Raw genomic sequence first — 13703 nt, forward strand, 5'->3', positions numbered from 1 at the left:
GGAGCAACCCGGGTCAGGGTCTGCAGAGGGGCCTCCGCCTGCGGGGAACTCGGATGCAGAGGGCAGGCGGGGCCTGGCGGGGCTGACGGGCGGGCTGACCCGGCTGCTGGGCCTCAGGACGGGCCAGTCCCAGGTCTGGGAAGCTCCCGGTGGCTGGGGCGGGCCACACCCGGCCAGTCTGCCACGGGCCGGTCAGGGGCTGGAGGTGTCTGGTCATCTAGGCCACTGAGGCTTGACCATCACAGCCTCCCCCGGGAAAGGAAGACCCCTCCAGGCCAGAAAAGAAGCTCTGGCCTCACCCTGGCTGGGTTGGCTCAGTGGATGGAGCATCAGCCTGCGAATCGAAGGGTCTGGGGTTCAATTCCCGTCAAGGGCACAGGCCCGGGTTGTGGGCTCGATCCCCCATATAGGGCGTGCAGGAGGCGGCCGATCCATGATTCTCTCTCATCATGGATGTTCCTATCTCTCCCTCTCTCTTCCTCTCTGAAGTCAGTAAGAATATATTTTTTTTAAAAAAGAAATTCTGGCCTCCGTGCCTGGGCAAGACCCTGTGGACAGGGAGATGGCCCCCAGAGGAGAAGGGGAGCATGGGGCGATGTCCCGCCCTCTGGAACCCACAGAGCCCACGCGTCCGGAACCACCGGGAGGTACCCGACAGGCCACGCCCCCCCCGCCCTGGTAGGCTGAGCCCCTCCCTCAGAGCGGGATGGGCACCCTGGCTCCACTGCTCTGAATGGGGCTCTGCTGGCCCAGGGATGCCCGCCCACCCCACCCAGCAGGGCTCCCCCGTCGCCAGCATGGGCTGGGCTGGGGTGCTGATCTCTTCTGAGCCCCAGAACCTACACCTGCTTCCTGGGTTCAGGTGCAGTTGGGCCCGTTTCAAGTTCCTAACCACTCCCCTCCCCTGCGCTGCAGAGGGTCTGGTGGCGCCGCCCAGGGGCGGGGGGCTGCAGACGGGGACCGGGCGAGGAGGGTCCGCACCTGGTGAGGGTGGAGCTGCCCGTCCAGTGCCCACTGTGCCAGCTGCGCAGCCACCGCCACAGGAACAAGGCCCGCCTGTCAGGGACAGGCCTGTCTTTGTGGCGCCCCCACCAGCGTGGCTCTCATGCCTCGCCTCCCGCCCCCACAGTGGCCGAGGCCCCGCGCCCAGTCCAGCTGGCCCAGAGGCCAGAGGGCCGCCCAGCTGTCTGGGGAGAGCTTTCCCTTTTTTCTTCTTAAAAACTTTCCGCCCGCCTGGCCTGCACAACTCAGAGGCTGAGCGTCGACCTATGAACCAGGAGGTCACGGTCCGATTCCCAGTCGGGGCACAGGCCCGGGTTGCGGGCTCGATCCCCAGTGGGGGGCGTGCAGGAGGCAGCTGATTGACGATTCTCTCTCGTCATTGATGTTACTATCTCTCTCCCTCTCCCTTCCTCTCTGAAACCAATAAAAGTATATTTTAAAAATAATAATAGCCCTAACCGGTGTGGCTCAACGGATACAGCGTCAGCCTGCGGATTGAAGGATCCCAGGTTCGATTCCGGTCAAGGGCATGTACCTGGTTGCGGGCACATCCCCAGTAGGGAGTGTGCAGGAGGCAGCTGATCGATGTTTCTCTCTCATGGATGTTTCTAACTCTCTATTCCTCTCCCTTCCTCTCTGTAAAAAATCAATAAAATATATTTTAAAATAAATAAATAAAAATAATAATTTCTTTTCATAGAAAATACGATCCTTGCGTGCTGAATGCTGGCTCTCAAAATGCCACGGTGACTGTTGATAAAGCTGCTGGGCTCCCCTGAGTGTCTGAGTGGGGTGAGTGTCTGAGTGGGGTGAGGGTCTGAGTGGGGTGAGTGTCTGAGTGGGGTGAGGGTCTGAGTGGGGTGAGGGTCTGAGTGGGGTGAGGGGGCGGCAAGGCGGGAGAGGGAGGTCTCTGCGGGCTGGAGTCCGACCAGCCGGCTGGGGACAGTCTTTGTTCAGGAAATGGGCGCCTCAGGGTGGGAAGTGAGTTCAGAGTCGCTGGGGCGTTGCGCTGTCCCCCAAGGGCTGTGGGCCCCGTTGAGGAAGGTCTGAGACCAGGGCATTGCACCCCGCTTCCTGGTGTTGCGTGGCCGTGGTCCGCGGGCTGCGAGGCGGCCTGTGCCCCGGGGCGGGGGCGTCTTTCAATGTCGCTCCTGCTGGCCTCCTGCTGCAGCCAATGCCGTGGAGGGGACCCGCCCGCCAAGTCCTCAGCCGTGACCGCTCAGGGTGTGAAGGAGCCTGAGGCCCGGAGTCTGAGACTCGCTGGTGGAGACGAGTCCGCGGGTCAGCAGGGCCGGCCAGGAGCGGGCGCTGGCGGGTGCTCAGACCGGGTCCTCCGGAGGAGGCGACGGAAACCTCTTTCCCCGTGGGACCGGCCGAGGCCCCGAGTGGGGACAGGCCCGCCGAGCTGTGCCCCCCACCCCCGCGGGCCTCTTCCTGTGGGGTGTCCTCAGACCCTTTGTGGGTTTACCCTGCGGGTGTGGGGCTGGGAGAGCCCCGGGGCAGTAGGCACAGTGTCCACTTAGGGCTGATGCTGTGGAAGGAAGGTGCTGCTTGAAAAGACCACCCACACGTTCTGTGAATTAAAATACACAGGCACGCCCAGCCGGTGGCTCAGTGGTTAGAGCAGGGGTGGGCAAACTTTCTGACTCGAGGGCCACAATGGGTTCTTACACTGGACCGGAGGGCCGGAACAAAAGCATGGATGGAGTGTTTGTGTGAACTAATATAAATTCAAAGTAAGCATCATTACATAAAAGGGTCGGTCTTTTTTTTTTTAGTTTTATTCATTTCAAACGGGCCGCATCCGGCCTGCGGGCCGTAGTTTGCCCACGGCTGGGTTAGAGCGTCCACCGGGCACCAAAGGGCCGAGGGTTTGATTCCTGCTCAAGGACACATCCCTGGGTACCTGGGTTGGGGGTTCGCTCCCTGCCCCTGGCCGGGCATGTGTGGGAGGCAACCAGTCGATGGTCTCTCTCACATGAGTGTTTCCCTCTCCCTCCCCGTCTCCCTCCCACTCTCTCTGAAAAGCAACGGGAAAGACGCCCTCTGGTGAGAACTGACAACATAACAATAATAACAAGGAAAATACACAGACATGAGGGGGGTCAGACATGAGAAACCACGCGTTTCACCAGAACTCGTGCAAATGACGGTCCTGGAAGAGTCCCTTAGGGGCGGGGAGGGGTCTACGCCTCGACCGTCTGAATGAGCAGAGAAAGGAAGGCGTGGACAGTCCTGGGAACAGCCAAACACGCACCTTCCGGCCTACGAAACCGGGTCCTGGGCCCCCGCCCGCTCCCCAAAGCAATGCTGGTGAGTGGGGTTCATCCTCGATGAGCGCCCCCATCTCCCAGCCTGCGAGCCTCCGGGGCTGGCCCGGTCCGTGTGTGTCGGCTTAACTCTACGACAGGAAGTTGAAGCAGGTCTCACTGTCCCCTCCCCAGGCTGCAAAGCACCACCATCTCCAGAACTTTCCCAGCAGAAACTCTGTCCCCATTAAACACTCACTCCCCTCCTACCCCGGCCCCACCACCTGCTTCCTGCCTGTGGGTCTGACTCGGGGACCTCCTCTGAGCGGGTCCCACAGGGTCCGTCCCTCTGGGCCTGGCTTATTCGCTCGGCGCAGCGTCCTCACGTCCCGCCCGGGGCAGGCGGAGGGTCCCTCCTCCTCAGGCAGAGTGACATTCCACTGTGCGGGCCACAGCCAGCGCCCCATTCCAGTGTGCAGGTCCCCCCCACACCGAGCAATTCCGTGACGCCAGCTGGGGCCCTACAGTTCAACGCGATCTGACACTGTCGACCCAGAAACCATCAGATCCCACAGGCTAGGGGCTCGGCCCCGCAAGACTGCCCCCCACATGCCAGCAGCAAGTCCAGGGGCCACCTTGCTCCTGACCAGCCCGCTGCAAACCAGAGGCCCCCTGACGCCTCCTCGGTTCACTTGCTAGGTCTCCGGTTGTGGCTGTTCCCTGGAAGGACGCGCGCACAGACTCCCTCGGTGGCGGGAAGGGCCCTGCGCTGCTGAGCGGGCGGACCCTGGATGCCGCGTCTCACCCCACGCAGGCGGCAAACCACGGCCAGCTGCACGCGGTCGGTGGCCTGAACCCACAGCCGTCCGCAGACAGGGCGGTCGCTTTCCCACAATGACCCGAGCAGGCCTGAATGGCCTCTCGCTCTACTCTTAATTCTTACTTCATTTTTCTCTTCTCCCTGGAAGGGGTGTGTCCGTGTGTACATGTTCCAATCTAGTGGGAAACAGGGGGCTTTGGTTGTTGAATCTGTCATCAAGAACCTGAATCTAGCCCGGCAGGTGTTGCTCAGTGGTGAGCGTCGTCCCATGCACCAAGAGGTCACAGGCTCGATTCCTGGTCAGGGCATGTGCCAGGGTTGCAGACTCGATCCCCAGTAGGGGGCGTGCAGGAGGCAGCCGATCGATGTTTCTATCTCTACCCTCCTCTCTCTAAAATCAATTAAACATATATATGTACAATGGGGCCTTGACTTACGAGTTTAATTCGTTCCGTGACGGAGCTCGTAACTCACATTACTCGTGTGTCAAATCATAAAGTGAACGAGTGAGACACGTGACGCTGGGCTGATGTGGTGGTGTTCACTGTGACGTTCGCTGCGCCAGCTAGCAGTGGGGTATCTGAAGCTGGCTCGTAACCCGAATTTTAGCTCGCAACTCAAAGCAAAAAATCGGCCGAGAGACGGCTCGTATCTCGAAACACTCGTTAGTCGGGACACTCGTAAGTCAAGGCCCCACTGTATTTAAAAACTTGAATCCCTCCAAGGTGAGAACGGCCTTTGTTGCCTTGTCTGCAGGTTCCAGTCTGGCTTAAATTCCTCATGTAGACGAGGTTGCTCTGTTGATCTAATTCTGCTTTTTTTCCTTCTTGTTATTAAGCTCTGCACCTGCTGCCCGTGAACCTGACCCCAGCTGTGCCTCTGCTGTGAGTGACAGCACCTGGCGGAGGTCCCTCCAGCATCGAGGGGCGAGGGGCTGGGTGGAGACGCCGGCAGCAGCTCAGCGCTGCTCTCAGGGCAAGGTCTCCATCCGAGGGGAATGAGCAGCCCTGACTGAGGCTTTTTATTTTATCTTCAAACCTGTTTTCATTGTTTTTTTAGGGAGAGGAACATGGGCTGCCTTCTGCACCGGGACTCGAACCCGAAACCTGGGTGTGTGCCTTGACCGGGAATTGACCGGTGACGGACGATCCTCAGCCACTCCAGCCCTTTGTCCTGTTCACCTGACTCAGCCACCCCGCCCGACACCTTCACCCAGGCCCAGCTCCGCTCCCTGCCCATCAAGGTGGCCTCTGTCTCGCCAGATTCCGGGACTAAACCCCACCCCCCCCACACACCCAGAGACCCAGGAGGGACTGGAGGCTGAACCCACAGCCACACCCAGGTCGGTGCAGCTCCCTGGCCCAAACCCGCCCTCTCTCTGGGCGGCCTCACACCTGCTCCTGCCCCATCGCCCCTCCCCCCTTCGCTGAGACGTCCCTGAGAAAGCCAGCGGTCAGCGAGCCTGCGCACCTGCCCTTCTGTGCCCAGGTCTGCTCCTGCCCCTCCCATCACCCTGACATCCTGGCGGGTGACAAAGGCCACCCTTGCGCCAGGGCCCTGGACCCCAGCCACTGCCCGCCAGGGACCTGCTGAGCCCCCTCTCCTCTCCTACCGCCACCCACAAACACTCGGTCATCTCCCTCCACGCCACCGCCTGCTCCCTTCACAGAGAACCTCCCAAGGGTGGGAAGTGTGTCCCACTCCTTCTCCCTGCCACCCTCCACTGCAGCCGCCCTGGCCGGGTCAGCCCTGAGCCCCCTCCTCCCCGGGGGTCTGGGCCTCCCACGCTCCTCCCTGGCTGCTCTCTCCTGGGCACCCGCACACACCCGGGCAGAGGTCTTGATCCAGGGAATGTGAAGCCGCTGGAAGTGCTTCCTGTGATGCGTGAGGCCGAGGGACCCTGTGAACTCGGTGCTGCCCAGCAGCTGCCATCCCAGAGTCACGGGCAGGGAAGGCCGGCGCCGGCCTAGTGGCTCCGGACCTGCCCGGCCGCTGAAACCACAGCCTAGTCCCCCGCCCTCACCCCCCCAGCCCCTTCCCAGGCACCAAGCACGCCTGACCCCAGGAGGGCGGCCAGGCCTGAGGGAGCAGGTGCACCGGGAAGGGGTGGGCAGGCGCACGGCCAGTGTCAACGGCCAGAGGCCCTTTTCCTGCTCTGCGGCCGAGGGCTGGGGGTCCCGTCGGACAGCGCTCAAGCCCCCGCCCCAATGAAGGGCAGGTTTCAGGAGCCTCTGCCCGCTGTCCTCAGTCCAGCGCTGCGTTTCCAGAGGCGGGAGGTGACGCGGCGCCCTCCAAGACCGCTAGGTGGGGGCGCACGGCTGGGTGGGGGCGCATCGCTGTGGGGGGGCGCACCGCTGGGTAGGGACGCACGGCTGGGTGGGGGCGCATCGCTATCGGGGGGCGCACGCTGGGTCGGGGAGTATCGCTGGGTGGGGGCGCATCGCTGTGGGGCGCACTGCTCCAGGGTGTGCCATCCAGGCTGCAGGCTGCGTGCGCCCAGGACGTGCCGTCCACATTGCCCGCTCGCCTCCCCGCGTCCTGCCGGCATCTCACCAGCGACCGCGTGGGGCCCGGGACCCCCGCCCCGCCCCCAAGTGCGCCCCCGGGGGCGGGGTTTCACGCCAAGGGGCGTGGTTTACCCTCCGGGGCGGGGCCTCGTCCGCTTCCCGCGCCGCCCCTCATTGGCCGGCGGCCTGGGCGGGGCCCGCGGGGCATTGTGGGCCGCCGCGCTGCCTTCGCCGTTTCGCCATGTCGGGCTCCCCGGTAAAGCGGCAGAGGATGGAGAGCGCCCTGGACCAGCTCAAACAGTTCACCACCGTGGTGGCCGACACGGGCGACTTCCACGGTGAGGCGCGGCCCGCGTGTGGACGCCTGCGGGGGCCGTGCGGGGCGTGGGCGCCGAGACGCCCTCTCCGGGCCCCGCTGCCCCGCTGCCCCGCTGCCCCCCTCCGGACCCCGCTGCCCCGCTCCGGGCCGGCTCCCGGGGTGGGGGACACGGGGCGCCCCCGGCCAGGGCGGGAGGGCGGGGCCCGGAGCGGAGCGCACCTTCTGAACCCGCCCCTGCGCCCGGCGCCCCCGCCGCCAGGTGCGAAGGCCCGGAGTCGGCGGGGGTCGGGTTGCCGAGGCTCCGGGTTGGGGAGGGTCCCATCCCGCGCCCCCTGAGGCGGCACCGGGCGGTTTTGTTCCGCGAGTGTGGCCCGCTGGGCGGGACGGACAGCGCGGGGCCCAGGACGGCCGCACCTGCGCCGGCGCCGCCTGTTGCACCCTCCGCGCCCGCCCGGGGGCCGGGGCCGGGGCTGGGCTGGCACCGGGCGCTGGGAGAGCGCGGGCCGTGCTGGGTGCGAGTCGTTCATTGCGGAGGCGCGGCGTGGGGGGTGCCCGGTTGGGTGGGTCCTCGGCAGAACCTCCCCGTCCTCGGGCGCACAAGGAAGTGGCGGCCGCTTTCTGCTGGCTCATGGTGACTTGAGAAACGGCCGCCCTCCCCGGGCAGCAGGAGGAGGAGGTTTTCAGAGGATGTTTACCTGGCCGAGCCCGTGAGTAAGCGCCTTCGGGGAGCCGCGGGCAGCGGCGTAACCGGCAGACCAGCGGGGTCCCCCCCCCCCCCCCCGCCCCGCCCGGTGGCCCGACCTCGAGGCCGCGCGCTGGGTGGGGAGCCCCGGGGAGCGGCTGCGCGTTCCCTGCCGGCTTCTTCCCTCCTTCGCGCGCCGAGGAATTTGGACTTCGGCCCAGGCGGCAGCCGGGTCTGCTGTTCCTGCGCTGGTCGCTGGTCTGTCACGCCTGCTGGAGAATGCTTGCGGGTTTTCTTTTTAAAAACATCTGAACCCAATGACTGACATTTTTGGATGAATATTAACAACTTTATAAAATGCGTTAGTTGATACCGTCTGCCCATCAGTGTCGGCAGGCGGCTTGGCCCTTGGTTTTGTGGCCATTGTAGGAAGGGAAGGTCTCACCTTTGGCCTGGGGCGTGGGCCGGAGCCTCTGCCTAGACCAGTGTCCTCCCAGTTTGCATCCGCTTTGGGGTCCGGGACCTGAAGCTCATCTGTTGAGTCCCCGCTGGGTCCTTTAATTTTGTTAAAAGTCGGCGCTGTCAAGGCCTCACTTTCTAGAGGAGAGGCGGTCTTCAGGTCGCCTGTGGGTTTGCACACTGTGCAGGCTCCGCTCCTGAGCACCGTTTCCTCCGCCATTATTTAGAAACAGCGACATACGAGAAGTTGCAAAACTAGCCCATAGAGTCCCTGGCCCAGCGCCCTGCAGTGGGGACACCCCGTGTGCCGGAAGTTGGCACCTGCCTTCGCCCTCCTGTTATCAGGGCGCTCACCGTGTTCGCCAGTTTCGGCTGCAGGGGGGTGTGTGACACCTGTAGCTCTCTGTGGGCTCCGTGGCCACAGCCATCTCCCTGGTCTCCAGAGAGCCCCCCCTGTCCTGCCAGCCCCGGATCTTTCTCCATCTCTGCGGTTGTCATCAAAGGACACTTTGAAAATACTAATTTACCCAAAAACTTACTGAAGCAGCGAGCCCTCTGGCCGCTCTGCACTCCCCAGTCCCCCTTGACAGCTGGTCAGGAGGCCCCAGATTGGCCCACTGGCCTGGAATCCCGGCCTGGTTACCTACGCAAGAGCTGGGAGGCAGGGGAGAGGTTTACAGGAGGGAGAGCTGGGAGGCAGGGGAGAGGTTTACAGGAGGGAGAGCTGGGAGGCAGGGGAGAGGTTTACAGGAGGGAGAGCTGGGAGGCAGGGGAGAGGTTTACAGAGGAAGAGCTGGGAGGCAGGGGAGAGGTTTACAGGAGGGAGAGCTGGGAGGCAGGGGAGAGGTTTACAGGAGGGAGAGCTGGGAGGCAGGGGAGAGGTTTACAGGGGAAGAGCTGGGAGGCAGGGGAGAGGTTTACAGGAGGGAGAGCTGGGAGGCAGGGGAGAGGTTTACAGAGGAAGAGCTGGGAGGCAGGGGAGAGGTTTACAGGAGGGAGAGCTGGGAGGCAGGGGAGAGGTTTACAGGGGAAGAGCTGGGAGGCAGGGGAGAGGTTTACAGGAGGAAGCGAGCAGTTGTTGATGCGCGTCCCTCACTGGCTGCGGGGAAGCAAGGCGCGCCCTCTGCTGTCCGAACATCCCAGCTGCCTCCCTCCCCACCCAGCAGTGAGGTCAGCCCTTGGGGCACCCTCCTCTCTGGCGCTAGCCTTGCTGGTGGTCCTATCCCTGTGCAAACAGCTGCCTCTGGCCATTTCAGGATGGGAGGGACATATGTGTGAGGCGGGGCTATACCTCGGCTTTGAAAACAGTTTTGTTTTTGTTAATCCTCACCCCAGGATATTTTTCCATTGATTTTTAGAGAGAGTGGAAGAGAGGGGGAGAGACAGGGAGAGAGAAACATCGATGTGAGACATTGATTAGTTGCCTCCCACACACGTCCCGACCTGGGGATTGAACCTGCAACCATGGTACATGCCCTTGACTGGAATCAAACCAGAGACCCTTCAGTCTGCGGGCCAACGTTCTATCCACTGAGCCACACCGGCCAGGGCGGGAACATGCGTGGCTGCAGGTGTCTAGGGCTCAGAGGGACTGTCAGACTCGGCGGGGAAGCAAGCCGCACTTCTTTCTAAAACTCTAAACTTTCTCTAGCCATCGACCAGTACAAGCCCCAGGATGCCACCACCAACCCGTCCCTGATCCTGGCTGCGGCGCAGATGCCCGCCTACCAGGAGCTGGTGGAGGAGGCCATCGCCTACGGCAAGAAGCTGGGCGGGTGAGTGCGGTCCCGAGGCAGTGGTGGGGCTGAGGGGCCGCGGCGGGCCGGGCCAGTCCGTCTCCCTCACCCGCTGAGCTTGGTCTCGGGTGTCTCGCACCAGGAGCCACCTGTGCGCTTGTCCTCCTGGCTCGGCGGAGGCGAGCGCTGCTTCCTGCGGCCACTGAGCGGCTCCGAGCTGTGCACAGGGCGGCAGGTGCAGGGCGTCCGCAGCAGCTCCCTCCCGTGCCAGGCCCCAGTCCTGTGACGGCTCTTTTGTTGATGTCTTTTAACAGCCGCTCAGAGTAACATTCACTCTAAGGGCACAGTCCAGTTTCTTGGGGTACTTTATGCCGTTGGGTCCTGCTCCCGCCTCCAGGCCACAGGCAGAGGGGTCTCCATAGATTCCCTCTCCAGGTGTCCTTTTACATTCTCATCAGGGTGAGCATGGACCGCGGCGCCTTCAGGGACAGTGGCCCCTGGCTGGGATGCCCGGGTGGCTCCGGGTGTGCCGCCTGCTCTGTGCCCCACCAGGCGCCCCACCTTAGCCAGCTTCGCTTTCCCTTCTCACGGGCTGGTCTCCCGCCCTGTGTACCAGCCAGGCCTGGGCGCTCCTGGAACTGGGTGACGAGATGGTGCCTTCGCCGCTCACAGGCCTCCACCTCGTGCAGCTGCCCAGGTTCTGACTGACACGCCGGCTTGAGACCCTCTGTGTGCACTTCCCTCGTCCGCCAGGCGACTGCAGAGATGTGTTTTCACGGGCCCAGAGGGGCTCAGCGGGGAAGGTGGGACGTGGTGGAGGTGGAGTGTGGCGGCCACACCACAGTGAATGTCTTCATGCCCTGAGCTGTGCACTTAGAGGGTTAAGGTGGTGACTTTTCTGCCGTATTTTACTGGGGTAAACACATTTTTAAGAAAGAAGATGCAGCCCGGCCAGAGGGGCTCAGTGGCTGAGCGTTGACCTCTGAACCCGCAGGAGGTCACGATTCAATTCCCGGTCAGGGCCCGGGTTGCAGGCTCCTTCCCCAGTGTGGGGCGTGCAGGAGGCAGTCGGACAGTGGTTCTCTCATCAATAAAAATATATTTTTTTTAAAAAGGGAAGAAGCTGCTGTGAAAGGGTTCTCCAAGGAACACGTTTGTTTACAGGACCCTGTGCACTGACCTAACGAGTCACTGACCCGTCTCCCCCTGAATCCCAGGCCACAGGAGGAGCAGGTTCAGAATGCGATCGATAAGCTCTACGTGCTGTTCGGAGCAGAAATACTGAAGAAGATTCCAGGCCGAGTGTCCACGGAAGTAGATGCCAGGTAAGGGCGCGGGGCGGGCGGGGCAGCAGCCGCTTGATCCGCCACCCGCCAGGCCTGGCTCCCTGCCGTCTGCTCCAGCCGGGCTCTGGCGTCACGGGAGGGAAGGCGATCAGGAGACGGGGCTCTGAGTGGCTCAGAGCCAGGGCGCCACTGCTGCCCCTCACCACGCCCGGCTCCTACAGGCTCTCCTTCGACAAGGACGCCATGGTGGCCCGAGCCCGGCGCCTCATCGAGCTCTACAAGGATGCTGGCGTCAGCAAGGACCGGATTCTCATCAAGCTGTCGTCCACCTGGGAAGGAATTCAGGCTGGAAAGTAAGTGTCCCCACCCCAGGGGGTGGCCGTGGCCCAGCTGATGGAGCCGGGTGTGTCTAGGGCCAGGTCCCAAGGTCCTGCTTGGTGACCCTCAGAAACAGGTGCCCCGTGAGACCCCACAGGCGTGTTGTGTCGCCCGCCGTCCTCCTCAGGCTCTCAGTCCATAGGCAGAGCCTCTTATGCCTGGTGGAGGCGGAGGTGTGAGGCTTGGGGGCGGCCCTCTGGTCTCACCGGCGGGAACAGCCATGCCCGGGAGCCTGGTGTCCGCTGCAGCCCCGCCCTGCGACGGCTCCCCACTCCGCTGCCTGTTCTGGACGCCTCACAGGGTGGGCTCAGGACACGGGGCCTCTCCCGTAGCCTGTTTCCAGGGCTCACCCTGTGGCCATCAGGGCTGCGTCCCTTCAAGTCGAATGTTTCGTTGTGTGCGCGCTGCCTCTTCTGTGTCCGTTTCATCCTGCGTGGACACGTGGCTGTGTGGCCCTGTGTCCTCTCTCCTGAGCACACACTCAGTCATCTGGTCAGTCACTGTGCCTGTTGGAGGAATGGCACTGCTGCCCGTTGTGGGTGTGGGCTCTTCACCACCCCCATGTGGCCACACGGTGGAGCCCTTCTAATCTGTCCCCTGTGGTGGGAATTTGTGGCCAGAGGGGCCTGAGCAGAGATCCAGCTGTCACTGCCCTGGCCCCACCCACATGGCAGAGCGTGGCCGTTGCCCTGTCCTCAGGACTCAGCCCCAGAATGTCACGGTGGACGGACGGGCTGCCGCAGGGTAGGTTGGGAAGGGTGAGAGGGCAGGAGGCCGTGGCTCCAGGTGAGATGCAGGCAGCACTGTGGCCTGAGAGGACAGCTGGTGTCCAGCCCCAGGCCATTCTGGCTGAGGTGAGGGCCGGGCCCCGTGCTGGCGCAGGTGCTGGCTGGGGACCTCCCTTGCCTCTGTCCCTGTGTGTAACTGGGTTTGAGGAGGAAATGAACCGGATCAGCTGCAGCCCGTCAGCCAGAGCCCGGGCTGAGTCGTGTGCGTCCCCACAGGGAGCTGGAGGAGCGGCACGGCATCCACTGCAACATGACGCTGCTCTTCTCCTTCGCCCAGGCCGTGGCCTGCGCCGAGGCGGGCGTGACGCTCATCTCCCCCTTCGTGGGGCGCATCCTCGACTGGCACGTGGCCAACACGGACAAGAAGTCCTACGAGCCCCAGGAGGACCCTGGTGAGTGGCCCTTGGAGGCCCCGGGGCAGGTGCGAGGTGGGCAGGGTGGCGGGCGCAGTGGTGACCCCAGGGCATTCCTCCAGGAGTGAAGAGTGTCACCAAGATCTACAACTACTACAAGAAGTTTGGCTACAAGACCATCGTCATGGGCGCCTCCTTCCGCAACACGGGCGAGATCAAGGCACTGGCAGGCTGCGACTTCCTCACCATCTCGCCCAAGCTCCTGGGGGAGCTGCTCAAGGACAGCAGCAAGCTGGTGCCCACGCTGTCGGCCAAGGCGGGTGAGGCCCAGCCCCTGCGGTGGCTGCCTGCACCTCGGTTCCCTGAGGGGTGGGGGACAGGGCAGGGAGGGCACAGGGGGTGGGGTGGCGGGTCGGGCGGTGAGGAGGGCCTGCTGCCTGTTCCAGCCCAGGCCAGCGACCTGGAAAAGATCCACCTGGACGAGAAGGCCTTCCGCTGGCTGCACAACGAGGACCAGATGGCCGTGGAGAAGCTCTCGGACGGCATCCGCAAGTTCGCTGCCGACGCGGTGAAGCTGGAGCGGGTGCTGGCGGTGAGTGCCGGGTGAGCGGGCAGAGCTGGCACTTCTAGGGACCCTGGGTGTGCCGCCCGGTCCCCATCGGCGGTGTGGACCCACAGAGGGAGCCTGACCGCCTCTCCTGGCCCCTCCCTCTCCCCCTGTAGGACCGAATGTTCAGCGCGGAGAATGGAAAGTAGCCTGAGGCCCGGCCACAGGTCAGCGCGGGCTTTGGATTTGGGTCTGATTGCACAAGTCCGGCCACGAATCTTTCATTTTTTACTACCTGCAGCAGGGACGGATCATGGGTTTCTGATTTTGTGTAAAATTCTGCCTAATGCATTAAAGCAGGTGTTTTCTGTGCCAAGCTTCATTTCCTGACGCCTCGTGCCCCTCGGCACCAGCTGCCCCTGCCACCAGCTACAACCTGGGCCCACCCGAGAGGGGGCAGCACTGCCCGCTGCTGGGTGGGGACCCATCTGAGCTCTTCCTGTGCCCAGATCCCTTGATGGGGCCAAGGGCTGTGCTGGGCCCCCTGGGCTGTGCGCATGCCACTACCTGCTGCCTC

General features: G+C 63.4%; 1 protein-coding gene across 1 annotated transcript; it reads left to right on the top strand.

Annotated features, from left to right (window-relative positions):
- The first annotated feature begins 6785 nt into the window (after positions 1-6785).
- TALDO1 (transaldolase 1) lies at positions 6786-13502 on the top strand. The gene is made up of 8 exons (XM_070427170.1): positions 6786-6916; positions 9690-9813; positions 10992-11099; positions 11282-11413; positions 12443-12618; positions 12702-12899; positions 13026-13171; positions 13303-13502. The coding sequence occupies exons 1-8, from the start codon at positions 6820-6822 to the stop codon at positions 13333-13335; spliced, it is 1014 nt and encodes a 337-aa protein (XP_070283271.1). The 5' UTR covers positions 6786-6819; the 3' UTR covers positions 13336-13502.
- Positions 13503-13703: the final 201 nt, after the last annotated feature.

The sequence above is a fragment of the Myotis yumanensis genome, unplaced genomic scaffold, assembly GCF_028538775.1.
Source record: "Myotis yumanensis isolate MYYU_CA2020_CCGP unplaced genomic scaffold, mMyoYum1.0.hap1 SCAF_10, whole genome shotgun sequence".
Taxonomy (NCBI): Eukaryota; Metazoa; Chordata; class Mammalia; order Chiroptera; family Vespertilionidae; genus Myotis; species Myotis yumanensis.

What these genes read in the sequence shown, in the direction of transcription:
- TALDO1 (XM_070427170.1), top strand. Translation starts at nt 6,820, where the DNA reads ATGTCGGGCTCCCCGGTAAAGCGGCAGAGGATGGAGAGCGCCCTGGAC. An exon ending in TCCACGGAAGTAGATGCCAG is followed by an intron (nt 11,100 to 11,281) that starts GTAAGGGCGCGG and finishes CGGCTCCTACAG; the next exon opens with GCTCTCCTTCGACAAGGACG. An exon ending in CGAGCCCCAGGAGGACCCTG is followed by an intron (nt 12,619 to 12,701) that starts GTGAGTGGCCCT and finishes GCATTCCTCCAG; the next exon opens with GAGTGAAGAGTGTCACCAAG.